General features: G+C 29.8%; 8 protein-coding genes across 8 annotated transcripts; 4 read left to right on the top strand and 4 right to left on the bottom strand.

Annotated features, from left to right (window-relative positions):
• Window positions 1–345: 345 nt before the first annotated feature.
• GRR1 (SCF ubiquitin ligase complex subunit GRR1) lies at window positions 346–3621 on the bottom strand (the record flags this gene model as incomplete). Its single annotated transcript, XM_064860163.1, has 1 exon — window positions 346–3621. The coding sequence occupies one exon, from the start codon at window positions 3619–3621 to the stop codon at window positions 346–348; it is 3276 nt and encodes a 1091-aa protein (XP_064712824.1).
• Window positions 3622–4615: 994 nt separating this feature from the next.
• Window positions 4616–7966, bottom strand: JSN1 (Jsn1p; the record flags this gene model as incomplete). The annotated part of the gene is made up of 1 exon (XM_064860162.1): window positions 4616–7966. One exon carries the CDS (start codon window positions 7964–7966, stop codon window positions 4616–4618), a length of 3351 nt encoding a protein of 1116 aa, XP_064712823.1.
• Window positions 7967–9932: 1966 nt separating this feature from the next.
• On the top strand, window positions 9933–13538 carry BUD4 (Bud4p; the record flags this gene model as incomplete). Its single annotated transcript, XM_064860161.1, has 1 exon — window positions 9933–13538. The coding sequence occupies one exon, from the start codon at window positions 9933–9935 to the stop codon at window positions 13536–13538; it is 3606 nt and encodes a 1201-aa protein (XP_064712822.1).
• Window positions 13539–13740: 202 nt separating this feature from the next.
• On the bottom strand, window positions 13741–14859 carry FIP1 (cleavage polyadenylation factor subunit FIP1; the record flags this gene model as incomplete). The annotated part of the gene is made up of 1 exon (XM_064860160.1): window positions 13741–14859. The coding sequence occupies one exon, from the start codon at window positions 14857–14859 to the stop codon at window positions 13741–13743; it is 1119 nt and encodes a 372-aa protein (XP_064712821.1).
• A 960-nt stretch (window positions 14860–15819) lies between these two features.
• On the bottom strand, window positions 15820–17016 carry PWA37_003637 (uncharacterized protein; the record flags this gene model as incomplete). Its single annotated transcript, XM_064860159.1, has 1 exon — window positions 15820–17016. The coding sequence occupies one exon, from the start codon at window positions 17014–17016 to the stop codon at window positions 15820–15822; it is 1197 nt and encodes a 398-aa protein (XP_064712820.1).
• A 4206-nt stretch (window positions 17017–21222) lies between these two features.
• Window positions 21223–22302, top strand: SFC1 (Sfc1p; the record flags this gene model as incomplete). The annotated part of the gene is made up of 1 exon (XM_064860158.1): window positions 21223–22302. One exon carries the CDS (start codon window positions 21223–21225, stop codon window positions 22300–22302), a length of 1080 nt encoding a protein of 359 aa, XP_064712819.1.
• Window positions 22303–23047: 745 nt separating this feature from the next.
• On the top strand, window positions 23048–23896 carry PWA37_003635 (aldo-keto reductase superfamily protein; the record flags this gene model as incomplete). The annotated part of the gene is made up of 1 exon (XM_064860157.1): window positions 23048–23896. The coding sequence occupies one exon, from the start codon at window positions 23048–23050 to the stop codon at window positions 23894–23896; it is 849 nt and encodes a 282-aa protein (XP_064712818.1).
• Window positions 23897–24269: 373 nt separating this feature from the next.
• On the top strand, window positions 24270–24794 carry JJJ3 (Jjj3p; the record flags this gene model as incomplete). The annotated part of the gene is made up of 1 exon (XM_064860156.1): window positions 24270–24794. One exon carries the CDS (start codon window positions 24270–24272, stop codon window positions 24792–24794), a length of 525 nt encoding a protein of 174 aa, XP_064712817.1.
• Window positions 24795–25024: the final 230 nt, after the last annotated feature.

Below are 25024 nucleotides of genomic sequence, written 5' to 3'. Positions count from 1 at the left end.
AAACTTGACTACTATTAAATGTTACTATATAAAAAGCATATATAATTTTTAAAATTCGATATTTTACTTCTTAGCTTTTTAATATTCTGTTTTTTTTTTTTTTTTTTTTTTTTTTTTTGATCTAACTAAAAATTTTTCTCTAGTCACTTTGCATATTTTAAGCACATTAAATTTCAACAAAGAATGTGCTGCACAAAAACACTCCTTAAGAAATTACACTTCAAAATGCTAAAAATATCAATCAAGAACTTTTTTTTATATATAACAATCTAGCCTATGTCAACGAATATACATGCCATTTGATTTCTAACATCAATCCTTGTCACATTATGAATTTCTAAATAATCAATCAACAGGTGTCCCGGATCTCTCATCTGTCTGAGATTCATTTACATTTTCTTGAATACCTCTTATTTGATTAGTTGTAGCACCACCTCTAAGATTTGATGGATTTAATATAGAACGTTGTATCAACCTAATCTGATCTGGTGTTAGTGATGCTCTACCAACTAACTGTCTAAGAAGAGGGGACTGTCTAATGTCATCTGTGACATTATTATTTTCTGTGACATTATTATTGTTTGATGCATTCACAAAATTCATATTCTCCATCTCGATTGCCCACTCTCTTTGTCTTGTTAAAAATGTAATACTATCTTTTAAATAAATGCGTAAAACTACAGTCGATATTTTATACTTTTGGAGTAGTTTTGAAAATTTATTATGGAACATCATTCTCCAAACGAAAAGACCTTTTATATCCTTTTCATTATTTGAGATCTTGACTCTATTTTGCACTTCGCTTAATTGTCGATTAAGTTCTATCATTTGTAAATAAAGTTGCGTCATTTCATGCAACAAGAATCCAGTAAACTGAAACTGTACCCTAGCAAGACTTGCTACATTAACTTCAAAATCATCAATTCTTTCATCTATTTCATGGAATTTTCTTACAATATGATACATTTCACTGTTAATCTCTCTACTTCCATGTGGCACAACTACAGGTTCCCTCTCTTCAAACGATTCATTAAAAGGATCTTCTATAAACCTCCTATCTATTTTTGATTGTAGATGTTCTATATGTTCAGGTATAATTGAATATGAATTAAAAAATTGGTCGTTAAATGCATTGAAAATATCATCTAATCTTTCAAAGTCGATATTCTGAAATGTAAAATCATTTGAAATCTCACTTCCCTGATTTATTCCCGTTGCAGCCAAAATAGCTGCTGAATCTTGATTCAAGTTATGGATGACCCTATTTATAGCTGTTTCTAAATTTTCATTCTGTTGAATAATATTGTTTGCTACTATATATTTTGCTAATATTTCATCAATGTCTGTTTGAGGGCCATTAGTGGGTGTGGTAAGGCTCATTAAATAATGACGAAGCTTATGAACACCTTTACCAGAGAATACACAAAATATTTGCCTTTGGTTCTCACTAAAATCATGTGGAGCAGGTCTGCAAAATGCTGTGATATCTGGCCTTAAAAAGGATGGAACTGCCGTCAAAGATAAATGGGATAATTTCGGACACGCCATCAATAATTCATAAATTGGATAGATAGTCAAGTTTGAACAATATGATAAATGTACTCTTTCCAAGCCATCATTTCTTCCACGCAACGATATCATATTTAGCAACCCTTCATCAGTCATCTGAGAACATTTAACTAATCCAATTCTCTTTAATTTTACTAAATCAGCAAGTTCATATAAGGTACGATTTGTAAGATTTGTACAACATGCAAAATCAACATATTGAATTCTAGGACAGGATTGAACTAGAACTCGTACACCTTGGTCTGTGATATTGAAGCAATGGCCAAAATGAACGGTTTGTAAGTTTTTGCCCAGCCTTGCTAGATTGAATAGTGATGCATCTGTTACTCTACTGCATTTCCCTAAGAATATGTTCCTTAATTTAGGTGATAAATCTACTAATTTCTCAATGGTCCTGTCAGTTATATTCTCACAGCTTGAAAAATCTACTAATCTTAATGCAGGAAGCTGCTGAAGTTTCTTCACAAGTTCTAAAAACACTCTATCAGTAATCTTTGAATTATGTGTAATTCTGAACTCTCTTAGCTGATTTAATTTAAGAAATAATTTAATTAAACCCTTGTCTGTAACATTTACACTATTAGTTATATCGACTTCTACCAATATTGGACATTTATCTGCCATAATCTCTAATAACTTATCATCCATCAAAGTATTGGATGTGATTTTAACTCTTTTTAACATAGGGACACTTGAAGTGAACATCTGTAACGCATAAAAACTAATGTTACCAGCTGACGGTACATAAAAGCCTTGAACTCTCTTACAACTATCAGCTAATGTTAAAAATACATCATCATAAATTTCCTTGATACCTGTAATATCTACACTCTGTAAATATTTGCAACCTGTAAGGACAGCAGCTACCGGTCTACTTGTTATATGCTTACAGAATACCAAAGTTAAACGTTCTAAATTGAAACACCCAACAAAATAGTATAAATAGTCATCATATAAATAATCTCCAACAAATGAAAAATTCAATCTTTTAATCATTAAACGGTAGTTAAACATTGTATCTTTGGAATCCAATTTCATGGTTCTTAAAAACAGATCTAACTGACTTTTTTTATTAATATGCGGCCTATAATAAAGTATTTTAACAATTATTAATGCCCATAACTTGCATACAGTTAGTAAATTCACAATCTCAGATTTTGAGGTTAACTTGTCCAGAACTAAATGAAGAATTTCAGAGGGAAGTTTATGCAGGGGAAATGTAGAATTGTTAGATTTTCTTAAAAACAACTGTTGTAAAACTTGATCATCATTTGTTGTTGTTTTTGACTGATAAACATTCGTAGGCATTAATTGAGGTTCTGTATTCTCAAAAGGCATAACAAATTCATTCATATCAAGGCGATTCAAATAGGACTGATGTTGAAGAGGAAAGTTTTCTATCTGGTGATTTTCTCTTCTTGCTCTTATATAAACCTCAAGATGTCCTTTAAAGTCATTTACAATGTCTGCAATTTTCACTCTCAACTTTTGTAAAGCTACTGTCTCTGTCTCCATTGCTCTCAAACTAATCTTCTGTAAAATGTTAATGCGATGAATCAGATCTGGATTATTTATATATCCCATTGACATTAACATCATTTGATGTTGTTCAATTTGTTCAATCTTTTCCTTCCTTCTATTGTCAATCGTTTCAAAACATAATTTTATCTTTTCATCAAATGCTGATTGAAATAATTTAATATTTTCGATGTCACTTTCTGTAAGATATGGTGCATACAAAGATATATCGATTAGTGGTTGATTGTAATGTAACAGTAATTCTTTTGCCTCTTCCATGTGATCATGTCTTGCATCATTATTAAGGGTATGGACTATAGTGGATGGATTATTTATAACATCAACCATGTCCACATCCCTATTCTCTTCGGATTGGTGCATTGACATATTTTGTGATTGTTGTATTCTTGAGTTGCTAAATAATGGTATACGATTTTGGATATTTATATATTGTCTATTATTAAGCATCTGTTGACTATGTAACGGAACATGGCTACCTTGAAAGTTGTTATTATTATTTATATCTGACTCCATTTATTAATAATTTTTAAAATTTTCTAAAAGGAAGTAAACTACTTTTGTCTGATTTAAGGAAATTTTGAAAGTATGAAATTAGGTAACAAATATACTACAAAAATCTCAAATTGCGTTACTTTCTTATCTTTATGTATGTTTGAGTTTTTATGAATACAAAAAGATTGAAAATATTTAATTACTACGGCCAAAATATCGGGTTCAACAACCTATCAAAGAACAAAAATTAAAAAAAAAAAATTGTTTCTAAGGTTAACTAGCTGATCTTCTGTAACTTCAATTAGGATAATTTGACTATAATATCTTAATCTGTTTCCTATTTTCTTCTTTCTTTACCTTTAGAATGATTTAATAGACCAGAATATTAAGACGACAAATTGATTTAGTGAGGATAAATCGAAAACACATATAGAAAATTAACAAGCGACTTCCTTCAACTACAGACTCATTTTTGTCCTAATTTCGATCTTCTAGATCCGCCTTACTTTACCACTCTTACAATATTGCATAATAATAAACCGTTTGACTTTTTTACAAAAAAAAGAAAAATTGACAAATGTGGAATGATTCAAACTTCAAAAATACAGTTTCCTTACGGTCATATCTTACGAAACAATAAAAGAAGTGGAATATATACAGCAATTACAGTTGTACAATTGCGTAAAGGAAGAGAGACAGTAAAAAAGATGTCTTGCTGTGGAGGAATGGGTGTCTCTAGAACATTTGCTAGCTATCTAACTAACAGAATTAATATTTTAATATATATAGTGAAAATGAATGTGAAAATTCTTTTTATTATCTATTAAATGTATGTAAATGCATAGTTATGTATAAATATTGCATTATGTAGACTGACAATTGTAAAATTTACAGTTATTAGAATGAAAAAAGGAAAAAAAAAAAAAAAAAAAAAAAAAACAGAAAATGTGAGGAGCCAGTCCTCAATCATAATACAGCAGTACAATACTGTTACAGTGTAAAGATTGAATATCTCTTAACCATTATACCTAGTAACATCTAGGTATTGATTGGAACTACTACTAGGTTGTAAAATGTTTGTGTTGTTATTTTGATTGGTTATACTTAATTGAGGCAATGAAACTTGTGTCCCATTTCCCAAATAAAGTGAATCCATTTGTGAAACTAGATCATCTTTCCCAATATTTGCAACGTATGCATAATTATTGTTGCCAGAATAATTGTTAGAAGGGAAACCACCTGGGTAATTATAATAGCTAGTGTTATTCGAAGAAACACCACCATTAGAAGTTACTGGTTGTAATTGTTGCATTGATAACGGGTTATTACTGAAATTACTCATCAATGTATTATGTCTTGAATTGGAACTGCGCACACTTGACATAGACACACCTCTCATATGGTTTGTAGTTTCGATGTTATGGATATGGGATGTACTTCGTTTGTGCTTTAACTGACCATTGACCATTGTGGTTTGCACAGGCTGAAATCCAATCTCTTCCATCAATTTACGATGTTGTTGTGCATTTGGTATATCTATAACCAATTTTCTCACTTGTTTAATAATATGTGCTTTTATATCTTCTTCTAACAATGAAATAGATAGAACTTTGTAAATAAAAGTTGGACCATTATTTGTATCATTCAAGATTTGTCTTAAAGTATCTGGTGGTTCGTTAGAAGAGAGTTTATCAAACACTGCTTCTAAAATATCCATTCTAGCTTTAGAATCACCTCTATAATTTAATATCTTTAAAATAGTCAATGAAGCTAATCTATGACAACAAAGTTCAACTATATTATTTAATAACTCTGAAACAAGAATAGAATATCTATTTGGCAAATCACATGTATCTAAAAACCATGTTAACAGCAACGTACTGTTGTTATTTGTGGCTAGATATTTGGCGTATATCACAATTATCGAAGCTAATACCAATGTTTGTTCCGTAGTTATGATATCGTTTGCCTCTAAGCATGCTCTTACAGCTCTGGATCCATATCTATTTTGAACAATAACCCAAAAATTTGCAGTAATACTCTCGAATATAATACTATTCCATGGATATCCATATTTCAACACACATTGAATCACATAGTTACCAAATTGATCATTAAATAAAGGAACACAATAATTATAGATACCTCTAATCACAAACATTCTTTGCCTTGGTGTGGTTGCCATGGTAATCATCTTTTGGCATGCCCATGTACCGTTTTTATGAACGCCCATCGAGGCTAAATAAAGGTTAGTCTTTCTTAACACAATATCTTTAATAATATCGGATGATCTTTCAAATAATTTTTGGACAATGGTGTTTCCTAAGTAGTCTGAACTCAATTCTGGTAACTCATCCAGCATGCAAATTGCTAGCTGTTCTAATTCTAAGTCACTTAAGGAGTTGTTGTCGATAGCTTTACGTAACTCTCTTAACGTAGGCGCATCAAAATCTTTATTACTTAATGGATCGGGCAATGGACCAAAATTAGTAGTATCAGAAGTTCCATGGAAATTATAAGAAGATTGTAACAAAGAATGGATTTGTTTAACGTCTCTTTTGGCATCAAATGTATCAATAATATCCTGTAATTCTTCCCTATTTTCTTTCAAAGATGGAGGAGGTAAGGTGAATGGGCAAGTATCTTTTTCCATAGTGGTATGTGAGGGATGCATATATGAACTATAATTCATGTTAGTATATTGCTGTTGTTGTTGCAAGTAGTAGGGGTATGGGTTAAATACTGGAATTGAAACATTACCATTTTGTTGGAGCGTTACTGCACCACAATGTAACTGTTCTTGTAAAAGAGATTGTTGTATGCCATTATCTTTAGAATTCAGCATAAATTGTTCAGTCCCACCTAAGGATTGAGCTTGATTATGCATTGGTAATATTTTAGCGTAGTATACTTCACTTGGAGCTCCAACTACAGAGACTTCTTTACCTTGTAAAGAAGTCATTGCACGAGTTGCACTTTCTACACTATCAAACTCTACTAAAGCAATATTGATATTACTAAAAGTTCTGGCAGACAAAACTTTACCAAACTTTGAGCATAACGTTGCTAATGATGTACTTGTCAAATTAATGGCATTACTTAAGTTAGGTTGTTGTCTTTGTAATGAAAAAATGTTAGAAATTGAAATAGTATCGGTTGGAAGTAAATTTGTTATTTGGTTTATTGATGGTACATTTAAATCCATGGAAACCCAGTTTAAAGAATGCGGATCCATATCGTCGCAGACAAATGGTATATCAAGGTTTGACTCAGATGGTTCATTGGTGTTAATGTGATTGGTATTTATATTCGGAATATAATTGGTTGAGGCAACTATATTTCTATTTAAGTTTTGTTCACCATATAATGGAGCATCTATATAGACGCTTGATGCATTGGACATAGATCTTTGTCTATGAGTAGAAGAGTTGTTTACCCATAGCTTGTTTTGATTTAAGGAAGGTTGTACTGATAAAGTATTGCCTAAACCATTATCATTTGCAATCACATTTGTGCCAGAGAGTGTGGGCACAATAGAATCATAGTAATTATTATTATTGTTGTTGTGATTATTATGATTATTGCCTGTACTGGATATCATAGATGTATGGAATGGATGAATCATGTGAATACCTGAATTTGCGTCATTTGTCCATATAGTTTGATTTTGAGTAGTAGAAGACATAGAAGTAATTTGAGAAGTTACTGTATTTTTCCTCGTCCTGGAGATATTGTCATTTCCATTTAGATTATTTATAGATGATGGATTTAATTGATTAGATAAAGAAAGACCAAATGAATCATTTGATGTCCTTGGACCACCTAACATATGATTACTTGATTCAGGAAACTGTATAGGCTCATTAGGTGGAGTCAGATGACCAGATATAAAATCATTTATAGAATCATCTTTCATTGGTACAGGGTTCTCTGAAGTATTTTGTTCTAAGACAATATTTGGAAGATTTATAGTGGATTCAGAATTGCTATTAGTTGGAGTATCCTCGTTTTTAGATCCATTCTTCTTTGAGTGATGTAACTTTGCACTAATTGAAGGTAATAAATTACTTAATGTATTGGAGAATTTTCCAGCTCTTGTTCTGTAAGACCCAATTTTTTGTGGAGATTCAATATCAATGGATTTTATATCTTCCTCATATATTGGGATAGTAATTCCAGGATCGATAACTTCTGGGATACTATTCGATATGCCTTTACTAACATTATTGGTGCCCGTCCCACTACTGTTATCGAGATTATTACTATTGTTATTATTGTTGTTATTATTATCAGTACTTCCTGCAGTAGTATTACTAATACTACTTGTACGGCTGTTTTGTCGATAGACACTTTTTTTAATGACCATCCTGTACCTTATTGGATATTATTTCCGATAAACTTGAAAAATCGATAGTTAAATATATGTTTATATTATAACTAAATAAAAAGAAAATGGAATTAAATCTATGTTCTGTTATTTTTTTTATTTTATAAAAGTAAATATATTTGCACAAGCTAGCTAGTGATTATTGTACAGTTAGCAGAATTTAGTATAGTTGTGTTAATTATATCACAAAGGAGACAGGGGGAGTTTGCTGGGGAACTGTAAAATATAAAAACCAAAACAAAAAAAAAATATTTGAAGTTAAAAAGAAGTTACGTAGATATGATTCTATTACAACAAATAATAAAATAGTTGTAAAGTGTTCTAAGGATTAGACAACGAAAAGGAGTGTGTAAGGTAGTTTATAGTTACTACTTACTATTTATTTTTTTTCTCTTTATGGATGTGGCTTTGCAAAGAAAATGGTGTTTCAATAACTACGATACTACTACCGTAAGCAATTTGGTATACTTAATAAATTATCTATGCATTCATTCATTCATGCATTCATTCACTTATTCATTTGTTTGTTTGTTTAATAATATGTCACCTTTAAATTCTCAATATCTCGTAAAAGATGATCCAAGGTTTAAAATTAGATAAATAAGTAAAAAAAACTGAAAAAAAGAAAAAAGAAAAGGCGAACTGCGCCATTTAAAAAAATTTTTTGTTTCTTTTTCTTATTTTTTAATTTTGATGCCACATAATAAAAGGAAAAAGTTGCAGCCCCCTTTTTTTTTAGACGGAATAAACAGAAGAATTTACATAAACCGCTGCGGAATACACAATCCCGGTTGGTATACAATGTTAAATACACATCTTAAGATACTTACAAATAATATATGTGTATATGTGTAAGAAAAATTATATGGCCTAGAGGGAAGAGAGTGTTCAGGTTGTTTCGAAACGCCAATTTTTTAGTATGATACACTACTCATTGGCGGTCGGAGAACCAAAAACATTCCAATATTACTATATATTCGAATGTGTATTATGTACTGAGATTTGTTCAACATAATGCCTGCTTGTTTAACTTCAATCTGTTATGTGCTTTTTTTCTTCTTCTACTGCAAAATATAGGAATACCTGATAGTAGGTACTAAGTTGTGTGCCATAATATTTTTTTATTGGAATATGCCACTGTTTTTAATATTAATGGCATAAGTAATAGTAAAAAGAATATACATAATACAAATTATCTAACTTTGCTATTGTGTGGTCTTAATAAACATCTCTGAAAGTCCTAAACGCCGTACATTCATTTAACTACAACGGTTACTAAATGTTTTATAATGTTTGTTTATATATACAGGTTACTTTTGATTGAAAATAAGTGTTAATAGTTGTTTGGCAGAATACATTGTTTAACTAGTGGAATTTTCTTATTAGTAAATTGAAATTCTCAGATTTTTTCTATTTTTACTGTTTTTACTTACAAAAAAAAAACAATAGAAACGTTGTGGGAAAAATATAAATAATAAGGTAACTAGGATTGGTTATTGTTCTTTTTTTGTTTCCAGATTTCAATTTCCAGTTTGGGAAATTCTTTGAGTAAACATCCCGTCCATTTGGTGGTTTTCCCTTTTAGGAAATTATATAAACATTAACTTGTTTTTGTTTCGACTTGTTCTTGTTTATTTACTTTCTGAAGGACTACTAACAAAATATAACTACAAATCAAGATGGTTAGTAGTTGTATCTTAAATACATCTAAAAAAACAGTAAACAAAATCATACTTTTATATTGAATATGTTTGTGCACTGTTGACACCTCTAATTAAAACTCAAAGCAGATAAGGCTCTTTTAGCCAATATTATTGTTGTTACTATTGTTGTTGTTCTTTTATTGTAATAACAACTATATCATATATATATATGTACATATTTTTTTGAGATCATATAAAACAATTTTGGTACAATTAGAAAATAAGAATTCATAAATACAACAATGGATCCTGAAACCACCTTAGAGCTTTTGTACAAAGAATTGGATAATTCCATGTTACAAAATGAAAAAAGTTATAATGAAGAGATAATGGAAAGTTTAAATCGAAAAGAACAAGACAAATACTTAACAACGCAAGACTCTAAGATACCTGATGATGAAGTTAATACACAAGTAAATTCAAATAGTAGTCTATTTCTATCATCTCCTTTCAAGATACAACAAACAAATAACTCACAGTCAAAGATTCACAATGATTCTGAAAAATCTAGTATTGGAAATGTAAATATAGAAAGTTTGTCTGGTGGTACATATATTAATCTTTCACAATCCTGTACAAAACAAATGAGTCCTAATTCTCTTAAATTAATCAACATATTAGCAGAACAAAGTAGTGAATCTGATGTAAAAAGCGAAACATGTAAAAGCAGAGAGACAGAAGATGGTACTGAAAAACTTGATGTTGTGGTTTTAGAAAGGATTAGAAAACATGCATCACTTCCTAGATCTTTTAGTCTTGGCTCTACTATTCCATTATTGACTCCAGAAATAGAGGGAAATAATTTTAATCAAATATCGGATCAATTATCACCAATAAATATCTATAAAAATGATAATATACAATCTTCTCCAGAAATACTACATTCACCCTCTAGAATCCCAATAGCTCATAATATGTCCCTTCAAGAAAATGTAGCTAATATTTTTTTAAATAAATCGGTAGCAAAGATACAGAGTGCTAACGGCACAGATAGAATATTTGAACAATTTAACCTGGATGTACCAACAACTAGATATTCTTCAGGTTCATCTTACAATGATGATAAAATAGAACTTTCTACTACACAGATAAAGGATGAGTTTAATTTGTTAACAGACCCAGTTAAACATGATAATGAACAAATGCATAGTTCAGATAAAGAGAAAATACCCAGTGAAGTGATATCTAATTTTGGAAAATTGTATAAAAATAGAATGATTAGTATTGCTACCTCAATTGGTGACTACCAGTCAGCTAAGGAAAATCAAACAAAATCACTTCCAGTCTCAGAAACAGAGGAATCTGTAGCAGATCTTAATATATCTGTAGGAAATAATTTTTTCAATACGATATCTTCGAATATGAAAAATATTGAAATTACATCAGTCACAAATAGCGAAATGGTAAAATCTGATGTACCTTCTTCATGTTCATTTTATTCAGAGTCAAATTATTCTCAGCTTTCTAGATCTACTGGATGTGAGAAATTTAAAAGACAATCTCTAAATAATGCTAATGATGAGCGTGATAATAGTATAGGAGAAGGTGTGTTGGCATCAAAAGCATTAATTACAAACAATGCTAAAATAAATCAAGAAAATTCCATGGTTTCTGAACTACAATATGATTCTTTTGCCTATAAAATGCAACCAAATAACGTGTTGTTGAAATCTGTAGAAATGAGTAATGTAGAAACAAATATCGAAGGACAACAATCTTCAATGAATGAATCTTTATCTCATTCAGTAAGGCAATACTCTGAGTCCGTTGATTTTAAAGAAGAAGAGGAAAACAAAGAGAAAGGGGAAAAGGTATTTTTGTCCACCTCTAGAATAAAAATAGATATTGGGAATAATACTAAGAATGTATCTGGAAGTGAGGATCTTCGTGATAATGAACAGGTGGTTTATGAAAAACAATTAGATGTTAGAATCCCATCAATTCCAAAGGAACCTGCTTTGGAGTCCAAGTTTATAGATGATATTTTTAGCCCAGAAGATGATTTTTCATATACTATTGAAAGAGAAGTATTGATGAAACCTGATAATTATCTAGCTATATGGCGTCTTCAGGAGAAAAAAGAACCAGCTCTTGACTTAAAGGTGAAAAAGGATTCATCAGCTGCTTATTTGGAAAGAAATGACAAAAAAGGAAACCTAAAGGTAGAAAATATTAATTATTCATTTAAACCTAAGTTAATACATAATACAAAAATCAATTACCTTGAAAAAAATAAAACTGAAAATGGTATGATAACCTCTTTGAGCCAAGAATTTGAAATAGTCTTGAATAATTTGATAGCAGAACCTCCATCAAGATCAGCAAGTATCATTCATCATCCAATAGAAATATGGCCAAAATCTACCTGTAATACAAATTTGGAAATGTGCCAACATTCTAGAGATGTTTCGGTTGTTGATGTATTTGGTGAAGAATTTTCCTCAGAAACTTTGAAAACACCAGGAAAATTGGCATCGGTCAATATTGCTGATAGTGTCAAAAGTTTCCATGTCGATGAAGAAAGTGCTAATGTGAGTATTTCTCCAACAACTCCGATTAAGAAATCTCCGTATTCTAATAGAGCATTTAATAAGGTTACTGGACATATATCTAGTCCATTTAAGGTAATAACAGAAGAGAAAAGAAAACCAAAGTCTAAGAGTGTCAAAAAAAGTAATGAAGAAATAATCAGTTTGGAACAGTCAGTTGATAGTTTTGTAAGAACCCAGGAAGAAACTGTTAGTCACTACCAGACCAAAAATGAAAGGATTCCTGATTCTGATCCTGAAACAGGTTATCTTTTTATTAACTTAGATAGCGTGTCAATTCAATTAATCAGTATAAAGCAACACGATGCCCAGTTTAGTTTAGAGATAGACAATGGTATCAATGTCACAAAGACGGAATGGAAATCTGTATCTAATGAAAAATGTTTAATTCTAGACAATCAATTATGCATACCAATTTCAAAAGGAAAAGAAGAAAAATTATACCTCACATTGAAATGTAAATATAGAAGACCGCAGAAACAGTTAGTAGAAGTAGTTGAAAAAGTTCGTGTTGGAAAATCATTTGGCGGATTAGGTAAAAGCAAATACATTTATGAAAGAAAATTTGCTGAAAGAAAGGTCAATTATGATGAATGGGATTACTTATTTGCACAAGATGGATCGTTTGCTAGAGTAGAGTTTGCTATTAGCAATAATTTCTTAGAGGACCATAAGAAGTATAAACAGTCATTTGATACTAAAAATATGCTAAATCAGTGGGCTAAGGTGATTCCGAATAAGGACAGTAATCAGAAGACATTATCAAAAGATCTTTTACGTCGTGAGCCATTTGTTATCGCTTCATTAAAATATAACGCATATTATGCAGAAAGAACTGATCCATTAGAAAAATTTCCAAAAACCTTAAAAGATGCTATTTCAATGGCTGAAAAATTCAAGAAACAGCAAAGCGTTACAAAGGAAGGGTATCTTGTACAAGATGGTGGTGATTTGAATGGTTTAATAGAAAAAAGGTATTTTAAACTTTGTGGAACTAATCTGACTGGGTATAATGAAAGTACTATGAAACCAAAAATAACCATTAATCTTTTGAACGTTAAAGAAATTATAAGCACTATGGATGAAGAGAATTTTAATGGAAAATCATATAGAAATTTCACTAATCTATTTTTGTTTGGTGAATGTTTCACATTGATTTTTAAAAATAATGAAACAATTAGCTTTAATTGTCAACTATCTGGAAAGGAGACTAGAGAATGGTATTTATGTTTAAAGGATATTATTAAGATGAATGTAACACATCAACCATGGATTAAAAGATTAGCCGATGACCTTTAAAGGTAAATTAAGACTTATACTAAAAAGACACTTCTTTGCATTAATTATAATTATATAAAACTGAATATTCATATTGTTATCTATTTAATCAATTATTAATTGTATTCTATTGATTTTTCTTCATTTTTCTTTCAAGAAAATTTGCATATATTAGTTTAAAAATCTATATCAACTATTTAAGTATGGTATATGGGTAATACTATTATCGTTGCTGATTTCTTGTATTATTATTAATAGTGTTATTATTATTACTATTATTTCTAATATTTGGTTGGGGATTTATTGGTAGTATCCCTGGCATTCCAAATGGTGCAAACCCACCAAACATTGGCATAGTAGGAAATGCCTGAGGCATAGCAGGAGATGATGTATTTATCATTGATGGATTATTAATTCCAGTGTTTATTATGTTTTTGTTGCCACTAGTTATATTTGAATTGTTACTGTTATTGATATTTAAAGGACTGTTGGTGTTATTAATACTGTTATTATTAATCATATTATTGGAGGATGTAGAAGAGTTTACATTTTTGTTTGGATCAAAATTAGTCTTAATATCCAATTTACCCTGCTGCTGCAGTGTGAGTAAACCCATAAGTATTCTTCTTGGATTATATTCATCTCTCAATCTTTCTTGTCTATGCAAATATTCTGTCCATGTGTATTCATTGAAACCGAAGTTAAAATAGTCACTAATATTAGCACCAGGTTGTCTCCAAGGTTTTTCTTTTAACACTTCTGGATCAATTTCTGTAATTGGTCTTCCATCAAAGAGACCATCTTTATCAAGGTCAATGGATCCAGCCTCAATATTGTCAGGTTTTCCATTTACATCTAAATTTTTCTCGTTTATACTTAGGGTATCATTTTTATTTTTATTTAATTCTGAAATTTTACCTGATATATCAGTTGATTCGGTAGAAACTACACTAATAGTTTCACTGGCAGCTGTTTGTGAACCTGTAATATTTTTGGATCTGGCATCCAATCTCGTGGTGTCTGGACCTAAACTGATAATAAATTCTACATTATATTCGTCGTCTTCTTCTGCTTCTTCTTCGTCATTATCTATCTCTTCATCTATATCATCTATATCATCTCCTTTGTCCTCATCTGTAGATACCTTATTACTTATATTTTCATTATTGTGTCCATTATTATGTGCTGTGGTAGTATTATTTTTTGGATTAGTACTTTGAATATTTTTTGAAGTTTCGTTTTTATTAGTATGATCAACTTTGTGTAACTTTTGATTAGTCACAAGGTGATCTTCATTATCCGATCCATATAAAAATTTTTCATCCTCATCACTAGATTCCATATCGAATGAATTAAAATTGATTTGATTGTTAGTTGGCTTTTTTCTTACACTTTTCTGTGAAGTTGCTAAAAATGAATAAGGTTGATTTCTAATTTAAGACATACGGGAGTATATTATACCGAACTTTCATTATGTACCTATTTTAAAGGAATCTTTTTAATTGTCTTTTCTTTTAGTTGTAGAAAGAAAAGAAATGAAGGTTTGCAAACAAAGCTAGTTGTGTTATTTTTCTCTAGTTGAATTCATTTCTTTATTTTGTTTTTTCTTCTGACTAAGTAGGGTATTGTTAAAATTTAGAATTTATTTGTGTTAGTAATATAGGGTTAAGATAAATTTTTAACTTTTTTAAATGTTTTTTTTTTGAACTTTTCTACTTAGAGTAGAAATTAATCAAAACCTGAGGTGAGTGTTTGGCATTATATAAGAAAGATTGAAGACAACAAATGACACAAAGATATGCAATTAAAATACAAAGTAAATTTAATTAAATCTTCTCTTTTCCAGTTTTTTTTTTGCAAATTTTAAGTAGAGCATTTCATAAGTAATCTTTGTTTTGGGGGTATATAGTGGTAATATTGAGAATTTAAAGAACTACTCAATAAAGTTACAAGTTTTGGTACCTTACATGAAAAAAGGTAAACATGAAAGTTAATATTGACCAAAATACATATACACAGAAATATATCTGTAAGTAATTTTCGATAGAAATTAACCTTTCTGTTAATTGTTTTTTTTATTAAGCACTATTAACAACACCAAAAGGCATTAAGGCAAATATAAATATATGTATGTAGATATGTATAAGCTAAACTGTGTAAAAAAGACATTATTCTTAAACACAATAAAATAGCTACCTCATTCCTGTTTTTCTTTTTATTTGTTTTTTTTTTTTTGTGGTTTAACCTGTATGCATTGGTTCATTTAAATTTTGTTACTTTTATGCCATGCTAGGAGCATCAATTAAAAATATGATTTTGAAAATCTATAAGAAACTTCTTGTAATCTAATCTTATCCATAATGTCTTGATTAGTGTTATGGATACTATTTTCTGGGTTTTTAGAATCACTATTGATAAGTCTACCTAAAGTTTTTGTATTATATCGGTTTAATTTAGTTTCGATTATTGTGATAAAATTAAAATCAAAAGAGCAATAATTTAGGTTGCTGTTCACATTATTACTCAATTTGTTTTCAGTCTTTTGTGAATCTGATCCCTTTAAAATTAGTCTATTTTCTTTTATATTGTTATGTGAAATTTTTTCAATGTTTTTTTTATATTTTTTATTATCTGCATTTTTATCACTGGAGATCTCTTTTTTAATTTTAGTGTTTTTTTGATCATTTTTTGAAAACAACGATGAATAATTAGAAAAAGTAGATAAAATATCAAGATCAAGATACTTTTTTTTATATTTTTTATCCCTTTTCTTATTCTTTCTTTTGCTATTACTTCTTTTTAAACAATCTTTGGAATAATAACTAGTGAAATCATAATCATTGCCACATTGACAACCATTTGTAACAATATTTTTTTCATTATTATATTCATTCGACCTTAAATATTGTTCATAAGTCAAATTTTCTGTTTGAAGTAATGAGCAATATATATCATTTGATCTTAAAGGTGCGGGACTAAAAATAGTAAATTGTTGTGGACAACCTTCAAAAGAAGGTGTTAGTGAATCTATAATTGGCAGTGTTTGGAATTGAGTTTTTTTAGTTGATATGTCTGCACAATCGTCTTCAAAACTATTTTGAATATATGGAGACAAATACTTCACATGTGTTTCAATATTCAAAGAAGATTCCAAACTAAAACTTTTATCATAAAAAAGGTTATTATTATTATTAATATCCATCATAATTGTATTTTTTGTTTTTGTTGTTGTATTAGTAATACTGCTATAAGAATCATAAATACTTTCAACATCATAATAATCAAACCCATAATAAAAACTATCATTAGTGGATAAAAAATCACTGCTGTTGCTATCACTACAGCTACTACTACTATTACTATCGCTGATTTTATTTTTCTCTGTAGTTGCACCAGCAATATTCAATGTTGTAATCGGTGTTTCGCATTGTTTAAATTCTGGTATATAATATACCTTATCATCGATATCAGGTAACTGTAGTATAAAAGTGTCAGTCATTAGCTCCAAACAAAAAAAAAATAAAGGGGAATAAAAACAAATAAAAAAACCAGAAAAAAGATATTAGAGTATGAGATTACACGACAACTGTTTTATCCGATTTCCCAACTCTGTTGATGTAGTTGTGACAGGTTATGCTTCAATTATGGAACTGATTTCCAAAATGAGTATACAACAAAAAAGTAAATAAAATAAACTTAATTAATACATATTATTAGATAATCAAGTGCTATGAATTCCATGAAAGCATCAGCAGAATAATAAAAAAAAACCCCAAATTTGGCGTTCTTTAAATACTCAAGATTCTTTTTAAAAATAAAATAAAGAATGAAAAAACAAAAAAAAAAAAAGAAGAAAACTACTACAACTAAATTACACCTTTAATCATCAGGTTCCTTCAGTGCAACCCCTTCTCCAATCCCTTTCTATATCTTTTTTTAAAAAATAATATTTAATATTACATTTATGTATGGCCATATGTTAATTTACAGATGCATACGAATCTAAGAGATATGTTAATCTATCTTAGTTTGGTAAAAAATAAAAAATAAAAAAAAAGAAAAACTCTTTTTTTTTTTTTAAATAATAGAGGTTTGAACTAAAACTTTTAAAATTGTGGATCTTTTTTCTATTGTGCCTTTTTCTCTTCTTTTGTTTTAAGAAGAACAACAACAATACAAAATTGCAACAAAGGTAATATATAAATTAACATCAATAAAGAACAACAAGACTATTAAGAATTCACTTAAGTGCGCCAATTCTTAATTGTGATATTTTTGTCAATGTTGTGGCTATTATTAAGTTAACTGTCAACACAAATGGAAATCCCTTTCTTTGTTCTCTATTGTCATACCAACTTCCACATACGTTGTTAGAGAATTCTATATATATATATAGATATTTATATACACTTATAGATATATACCAATAAAGAAATAACGAGACTGGACTTTTAGATAGAGTCGTTCGGTAAAATGCTGGGGTTTGAAAACAAATAGTAACAATAACAAAACAAACAAACAAACAAAGAAACTCTGATTCAGTTTTGTGATTATTTCTTAGATCATTCTTCCATTGTTATTTTCTTGTGTAAACTTCTTTTTCCTTTTCTAATATACCTTGGTTTATATCCGTTGCTCAATTACAGTTGGTGATAATATTTTATGTTAGTATCGCTGGTCCCCCCTCTCCAATCCTTCTCCTAGATTCTAGAACATAACCTTCAATATGTTTATTTGAATATATTTATCAATCGATATCAAATAAACAAACAAACCAAAAAAAATAGGGATTTGTACATGTAGACGTATGAGTTATATACTATCATTTCTTTTACATTCTTTCATTCTTTATTACAAACCAAATGAATGATTATAGTCATATATTTGTTGTTGTGTATTACTACTCATTTTGACAGCGGCTATTTATCTTCTGATACCACTATTTTTAGTGGAAATACAACAACAAATTTTAAAAACAAAAAAAATAAAAAAACACAATGCAAATTTAAGCGCCTTGGATCAGAAATGTTTTATTTTTCCAAAAATAACAAAAGCTAAGGAAAAATAAAAACAAATCAATTAAAACCAAAATTAGTAAAACGACATACATCCGAAAACAATAATAGGCAACTTCTCCATCGATTATTAAATGACATTTTGTTGCAACAAAACATAATAGGTGTAGTGATGTAATTAAGTAGAATTACGAAATCCAAACATTAACAATGTGAAAAAAAAAAGAAAAACACAAATTAAACGATTCAAAGACTTGTTTAAACCCGCACACACATATATACCAATACCAATATCAATATCAATATTAATAAAAAAATATTACAAAAAGGAAATTACAGAAATAACGATGGTTTAAATTTCTCTGATAGTTTGCTATTGTCTCTTATGAAAAAGTCTATATACAGCAAAAATAAAAAGAAAAAAAATAAATTAAAATATCCTTATGATAAATAAAAGCTTACATAGTTTTCTATTTAAATTACTCTATTATGTTGATTTAGGGTATTTTGTAATTATCCTTGTAAATCATGTTTAGAGTTTCAATGCAAGTGAATCTGAAACAGTTTTTAATAGAAGTTCAAGAATAAATAATGATGTATGTGTTTTCAAAAAAGAAAAAAAAAATAAAACCTTCTTACATCCATATTCAGTATTACTATATAGTCATATCTCAAGTAGATAATGTATAAGTAAGAATCTTACCTTCTTTGCCATATACACTCATATGTTTTTTTAAAAGAAAAATTAACACAAGAAAAAAAAATTTTTTTTCTTTTATCCAGGTAAAGTAGTGTTTTTTTTTTTTTTTTTTTAAGTAGTCACAAATGAGCCCTAAATATCTCTCCCTTTCTTTCCCTCCTCCAAGCCTATTTAAATTTTAAATATACTCTTATTAACAAAAGAAAAAACTACCCATTATTCATTGTTTGCAAAAACATCAAACTCTACTTACCTGGCCATTTAAAAAAAAAGTAGTTCCCTACAAGTATAAGGAACAGATCATGGTAGACTAATATATAATTTTAAGAAAAAAAAAAGAATAGAAAACATTAAATATAACCAAAACAATACACAGCGCGTTTAAACAGTCGGTAAATTATACACATCTTTATTTTATTTTATTTTATTTTATTTTATAGAAAACAAGCACAGACACCTTCGATAATGATATCTAGTAAATTATTAATTCCCTTTCATTTAGAAAATAATAAAAAAAAACTATTTTAGTAGGAAACACACAATACAACTTCAATTATTAATATTGTATAAATATAAATATATATTTATTTTTGTGTGAAAGTTTAAAGGCAAAAGAATAACATGAATCTTTATTCAAACATTATAATGTATTAATTTGACTGATAGCTCTTATAAAAAAAGTTGTCATCTTAAACAATTCATCATCATATATTATTATTATTATTATTGTTTTTTTTTTCTCTTTATTTTTTTATTTTTTTTTATTACCTGCAAAACTTCAGTGACCATGTGAAGGTTTTCATTCAACTCTCCCCTTTTTTTTCTTCGCCGGTTTTCCGATGCTAAAATAGAAGACAAAATGAAATTGTGCCCAACACCTTCGGACTAACGGAGTTTCTTTTATCTTTTTTTTTTCACTTCCAATTTATTTTGTTGTTGAAGTTATTGGATGAATGAATTAATGAATAAGGCTTACTTCACAAAAACATTTTATTGTGTCATTTCGATCCACTGGCGAAATATCTCCATAGGCAGCTAAATAGTTGCAAAAAGGATATTGTGCTGTAAGACACTTGATAAATATTGCCATTACTATTATTATTACTATTGCTATTACCATTGTAATGATGATGATGATAATAATGATTCTTAAAAATGGAAAAATTGGTTTGAACTGGTGAATAAATAATTGATTTAGAAGAACGAATACTATTTGTGTTATTGATTACTAATTCTGCTTCTGGATCTTTCTTGTGTTGTGTCATGTGGTGCTGTACGCCTGTGGGTTATCCTGTCCCAATTGTTGTTCTGTTGCAGTCCAGATTTCTGTCTAACGACATAGACTTGCGCTTTTGTGGTTGTCCGTTGTACACTCCTCTCTTCTGTTTGGCTTCACACACACACACACTCTCTCTCTTCCTTTTTTTTTGAATTGCTTTATAATCCTACACCACATCTCGGTTTAATGGGGAACTATTCCCAAATAAAAAATCTTCAACCATATAATGATATACTTGAACTTTTCGTTTGTTTGTGCGAGTACTCATGATACACAAAAAGAAGAAGAAAAAGAAGGCGAAAATATAAAGTATATTGATTAACAGAAAGATATAAATATATTAATAGTTAGAATCTTGGTACTGTGCGATTTTTCTTATCCTTTCTGTTCCATTGTCTTGTGCTTTTAAAAATTTGTTATAACAAAAGCAATATTAGTTATTATTTGTGCTAAATGATAGGATTACAACCTATTTTTGTCTGAATAAATCACATACACTCACAAATAAAAAGAAAGAGAAAGAATAATTCATAATTTCATAAAATAACTTGTTAATATACCATTCATTCCAAGTTAGTCTTTTCCTGCATACCTTTATAATAATTCATTTATCTCTACAAACTAATAATAACAACATAATAAGAAAAAAATTTTTGTCAACACATTCTCCTTCATAACATCCACACATATATAATTATTATTTCTGTAACAATGTCAAACAACAAACAAAAATCTTCTCCAGTCATTAATTTAATTGCAGGTGGTACAGCTGGTCTATTTGAAGCATTATGTTGTCATCCTTTAGATACAATCAAAGTTAGAATGCAAATATTTAGAAGAACAAACTCAAAGGAACATCCAGGTACCAAACCACCAGGTTTTATTAAAACCGGCAGAACCATCTATCACAATGAAGGTTTCTTAGCATTATATAAAGGGCTAGGTGCTGTGGCCATTGGGATTATCCCAAAGATGGCTATCCGATTCTCCTCATATGAGTGGTATAGAACTTTACTGGCAGACAAAGAAACCGGAAAAGTGTCGACTGGTAACACATTCATTGCCGGGCTGATGGCAGGTGTTACTGAGGCTGTTATGGTGGTGAATCCGATGGAAGTTGTAAAAATTAGATTACAGGCACAGCACTTGCCTGAACCTACTGTAAAAGTTGCAAAAAATGTTGTCGCTACCGCTGCTACTCCAAATGGTGCCACTGCTAATATTGTTTCTTCCACCACCGTATCTGCTACATCTAGTTCTGTTGCCACTGCGGCTCCTAGATACAGAAATGCTGTTCACACTGCCTATATGATCGTAAAAGAAGAAGGTTTTGGTGCACTTTATAGAGGAGTCTCTCTGACAGCTGCTAGACAAGCTACTAACCAGGGTGCTAATTTCACCGTTTACTCCAAGCTAAAAGAATTCTTGCAAAAATTCCATGGTACAGATTCTTTACCATCATGGGAGACGTCTTTAATTGGGTTGATCTCTGGCGCCATTGGTCCATTTTCAAATGCTCCATTAGATACTATTAAGACTCGTCTACAAAAAGATAAGACCATCAAAAGTGAAAGGGAAAATACCTCTTCATGGAAACGTATTACTGCCATTGGTTCTACTTTAATCAAAGAGGAAGGTGTAGCTGCATTATATAAAGGTATTACCCCAAGAGTTATGAGAGTGGCCCCAGGACAAGCTGTTACCTTCACTGTCTATGAATTTGTTAGAGCGCATCTAGAAAGTTTGGGGTTTTTCAGTGACAAGGCCAGTAAACCAAAGAAATTGAACTGATTTGAGTGACTCAAATCATCTGTTATTACCCATTATCTGCACCTCTCCTACTATTCCCTTTTAAAATATCGAATAAGTATACTTTGATTTGACTATACGCTTGTTTAATTTCATTCTGACGTGATCATAACAGCGTGTTTATTCTTTTTTTTTAGACATTATATATTCATGATTGTCGCTAGAGCCATTTTCCCCTCCTTACTTCCCACGTCGTTTACCTTAATTCTACTTTTTTCACATATATGATATATTCTTTGCATATAAATGTATATATAATAAATACACTTATTTCTTCGACTCATGAAAAGGAAAAAAATTTCGATACATTGTGTTATCTTCTCCTTACTATTTTAGTTGTTAGCTGGTAATTACCTCAATTCTGTTGTTAGGTATCAAAATTTCAAATTAAGCTCAGCAAGCAGGAGAAAGGTCCTCGAGAATTCGTATCTTTTCGTTTATTTTTTTTTCCTGTGGGATATTTTGCATTCACATCTCCCAAATAACATTTATAAAGGCAAAAATAAAAAAAAAAACAGAAAAAAAGGGGGGGGGGTGATTAGAAAGTTTGACAGTAGTAAGGAAAACTTGAATAATCTTTGTGTTTAAAACCAGTTTATTTCTGATTCTAACTGTATCTGTGCAAGTATATCTAATAAAGCCAAGATAAAGAAACAAATAAATAAATAAAGAAAATATCGCAACAACGCATTTTCTATATATTTGTTTTGCTAATTATTGAATTAAAATGTCTATCCCCAGAGAATATAAGTTACTGTCTAATAATACAATTCCCACTATAGCTCTAGGTACTTACGATTTGCCTAGATCTCACACTACTTCTATTGTTGAAAAAGCTTTAGATGAAGGATATCGTCATTTTGACACTGCAGTTTTATATCAAAATGAATATGAAGTAGCAAAAGGTATATCAAATTGGTTAAAAAAACATCCGACGGTTAAAAGAGATGAGATTTTTTATACAACAAAATTATGGAACACCCAATTCGGATATGATAATGCTAAAAAGGCAATCAAAGAGTGTGTTAAATGTGTTGGAGATTTAGGCTACATAGATCTATTATTGATGCATTCTCCATTGGGTGGTAAGAAACTTAGAATTGAGACCTGGAAAGCTTTGCAAGAAGCTGTGGATGAAGGTTTAGTGAAAAATATTGGTGTGTCTAATTTTGGTGAGAAACATCTGAAAGATTTATTTGAATGGGAAGGTTTAAAATACAAACCTGTAGTTAATCAAATTGAAATCTCACCATGGTGTATGAGACAAGAACTAGCAGATTATTGTAAAAGTGAAGGCCTGGTGGTAGAAGCTTATGCTCCATTGACACATGGTTATAAATTGCAAGAGGAAGGTTTAGTTAAAATTGCTGATGAATTGAAAAAATCACCAACTCAAGTTTTGATTAGATGGTCTTTACAACATGGATATGTGCCATTGCCAAAGACCAAGACACCAGCCAGATTACGTGAAAATCTTAAAGTTTATGATTTTGAAATTCCTGGCGAAAAAATGAAATTATTAGATCACCCTGAAGCATATGAACCAACAGATTGGGAATGTACCAACGCTCCTTGAATGGAATAACATTTTTTTACTTCTTAAGTGTGATACTAAAACCTAGACTCCTCATTCTCTGTTTATATAAGGAAAATATAATTAGGAATAATGTAGGCTTTTTATTTAAATATTTATTGATGACTTTCAAAAGTAATACACTGTTAGGTTTTTTTTTTCCTTTTTTTTTTTTTCAACTATAAAAATATTAAAAAGAATTTGAACTTATCTCAGTACGATTGAATAATAAACTGTCTGAACTACAGAATCTAACAGTTTTTTTGTTGTGGTAGCTACAAATATCACTTCTTGAAAAACTTTACAGGAATTTGTTGTCTTGTGACAAATCACACCTGACAAGCCGGCATAGTAAAGAGGAAAAAAAAGGTTGATTATGAGAAAAGGACAGACGTATTATGAAATATTAAATGTTACACCAAGCACTACCTCTGGTGAATTAAAAAGAATCTATAAGGAGTTATTATTATCTACACATCCTGATAAGGTAGAACAAAATTTGCAAAATTCTAGAAGCATTCTTTCACAAAAGATACATTCAATCGATAAAATAACAGAAGCATATAGGGTTCTATCTGATGAAAAACTACGGAAGGAATACGACAAGAACTTATTAGAAGAGAATAAGAAAAGCGGGGTTTATAAATTTGGTGAAGGTGTGGATGAAGTGTCTTTAGATAGTTTTGATTTTCTAGAGGAAACAGAAGAATATACAAAAAAATGTCCTAGATGTCAAACTAATGGGAGTTTCAAATTGACTGATGATTTGCTGGAGGAATTTGCTGTAGAATCTGCAGAGAGTCAGGATGGCATGTTTCAAGTACTTACTCAATGTACATCATGTAGTCTATGGTTGAAGGTGAATTTCTATGCTGTAGATGATTATGAAGATGAAGATTGAATAGAAATTATCTATAATAATAAACTTCTGATCTAACGTTAGTATTCATCTGACACTATAAAAACCTTCCATTTGATATTTTCAAAACATTTATTTGTATATCTATTTCATGTCCTGACTTTTATTTTTATTAATAATGATATGTGGAGTTAATAAATGACTTGCTCAAACTTACAAAATTTTTCCAACAAAATTCTGAAAAGTGTTATCATTCGTAAGAGATCATAATT

Source organism: Arxiozyma heterogenica (genome assembly GCF_036370985.1).
Source record: "Arxiozyma heterogenica strain weizmannii chromosome Unknown scaffold_30, whole genome shotgun sequence".
In the NCBI taxonomy this organism is placed as follows: Eukaryota; Fungi; Ascomycota; class Saccharomycetes; order Saccharomycetales; family Saccharomycetaceae; genus Arxiozyma; species Arxiozyma heterogenica.
The sequence above is the reverse complement of the archived record's forward strand: the minus strand, read 5'-3'. Positions and strand labels throughout refer to the sequence as shown.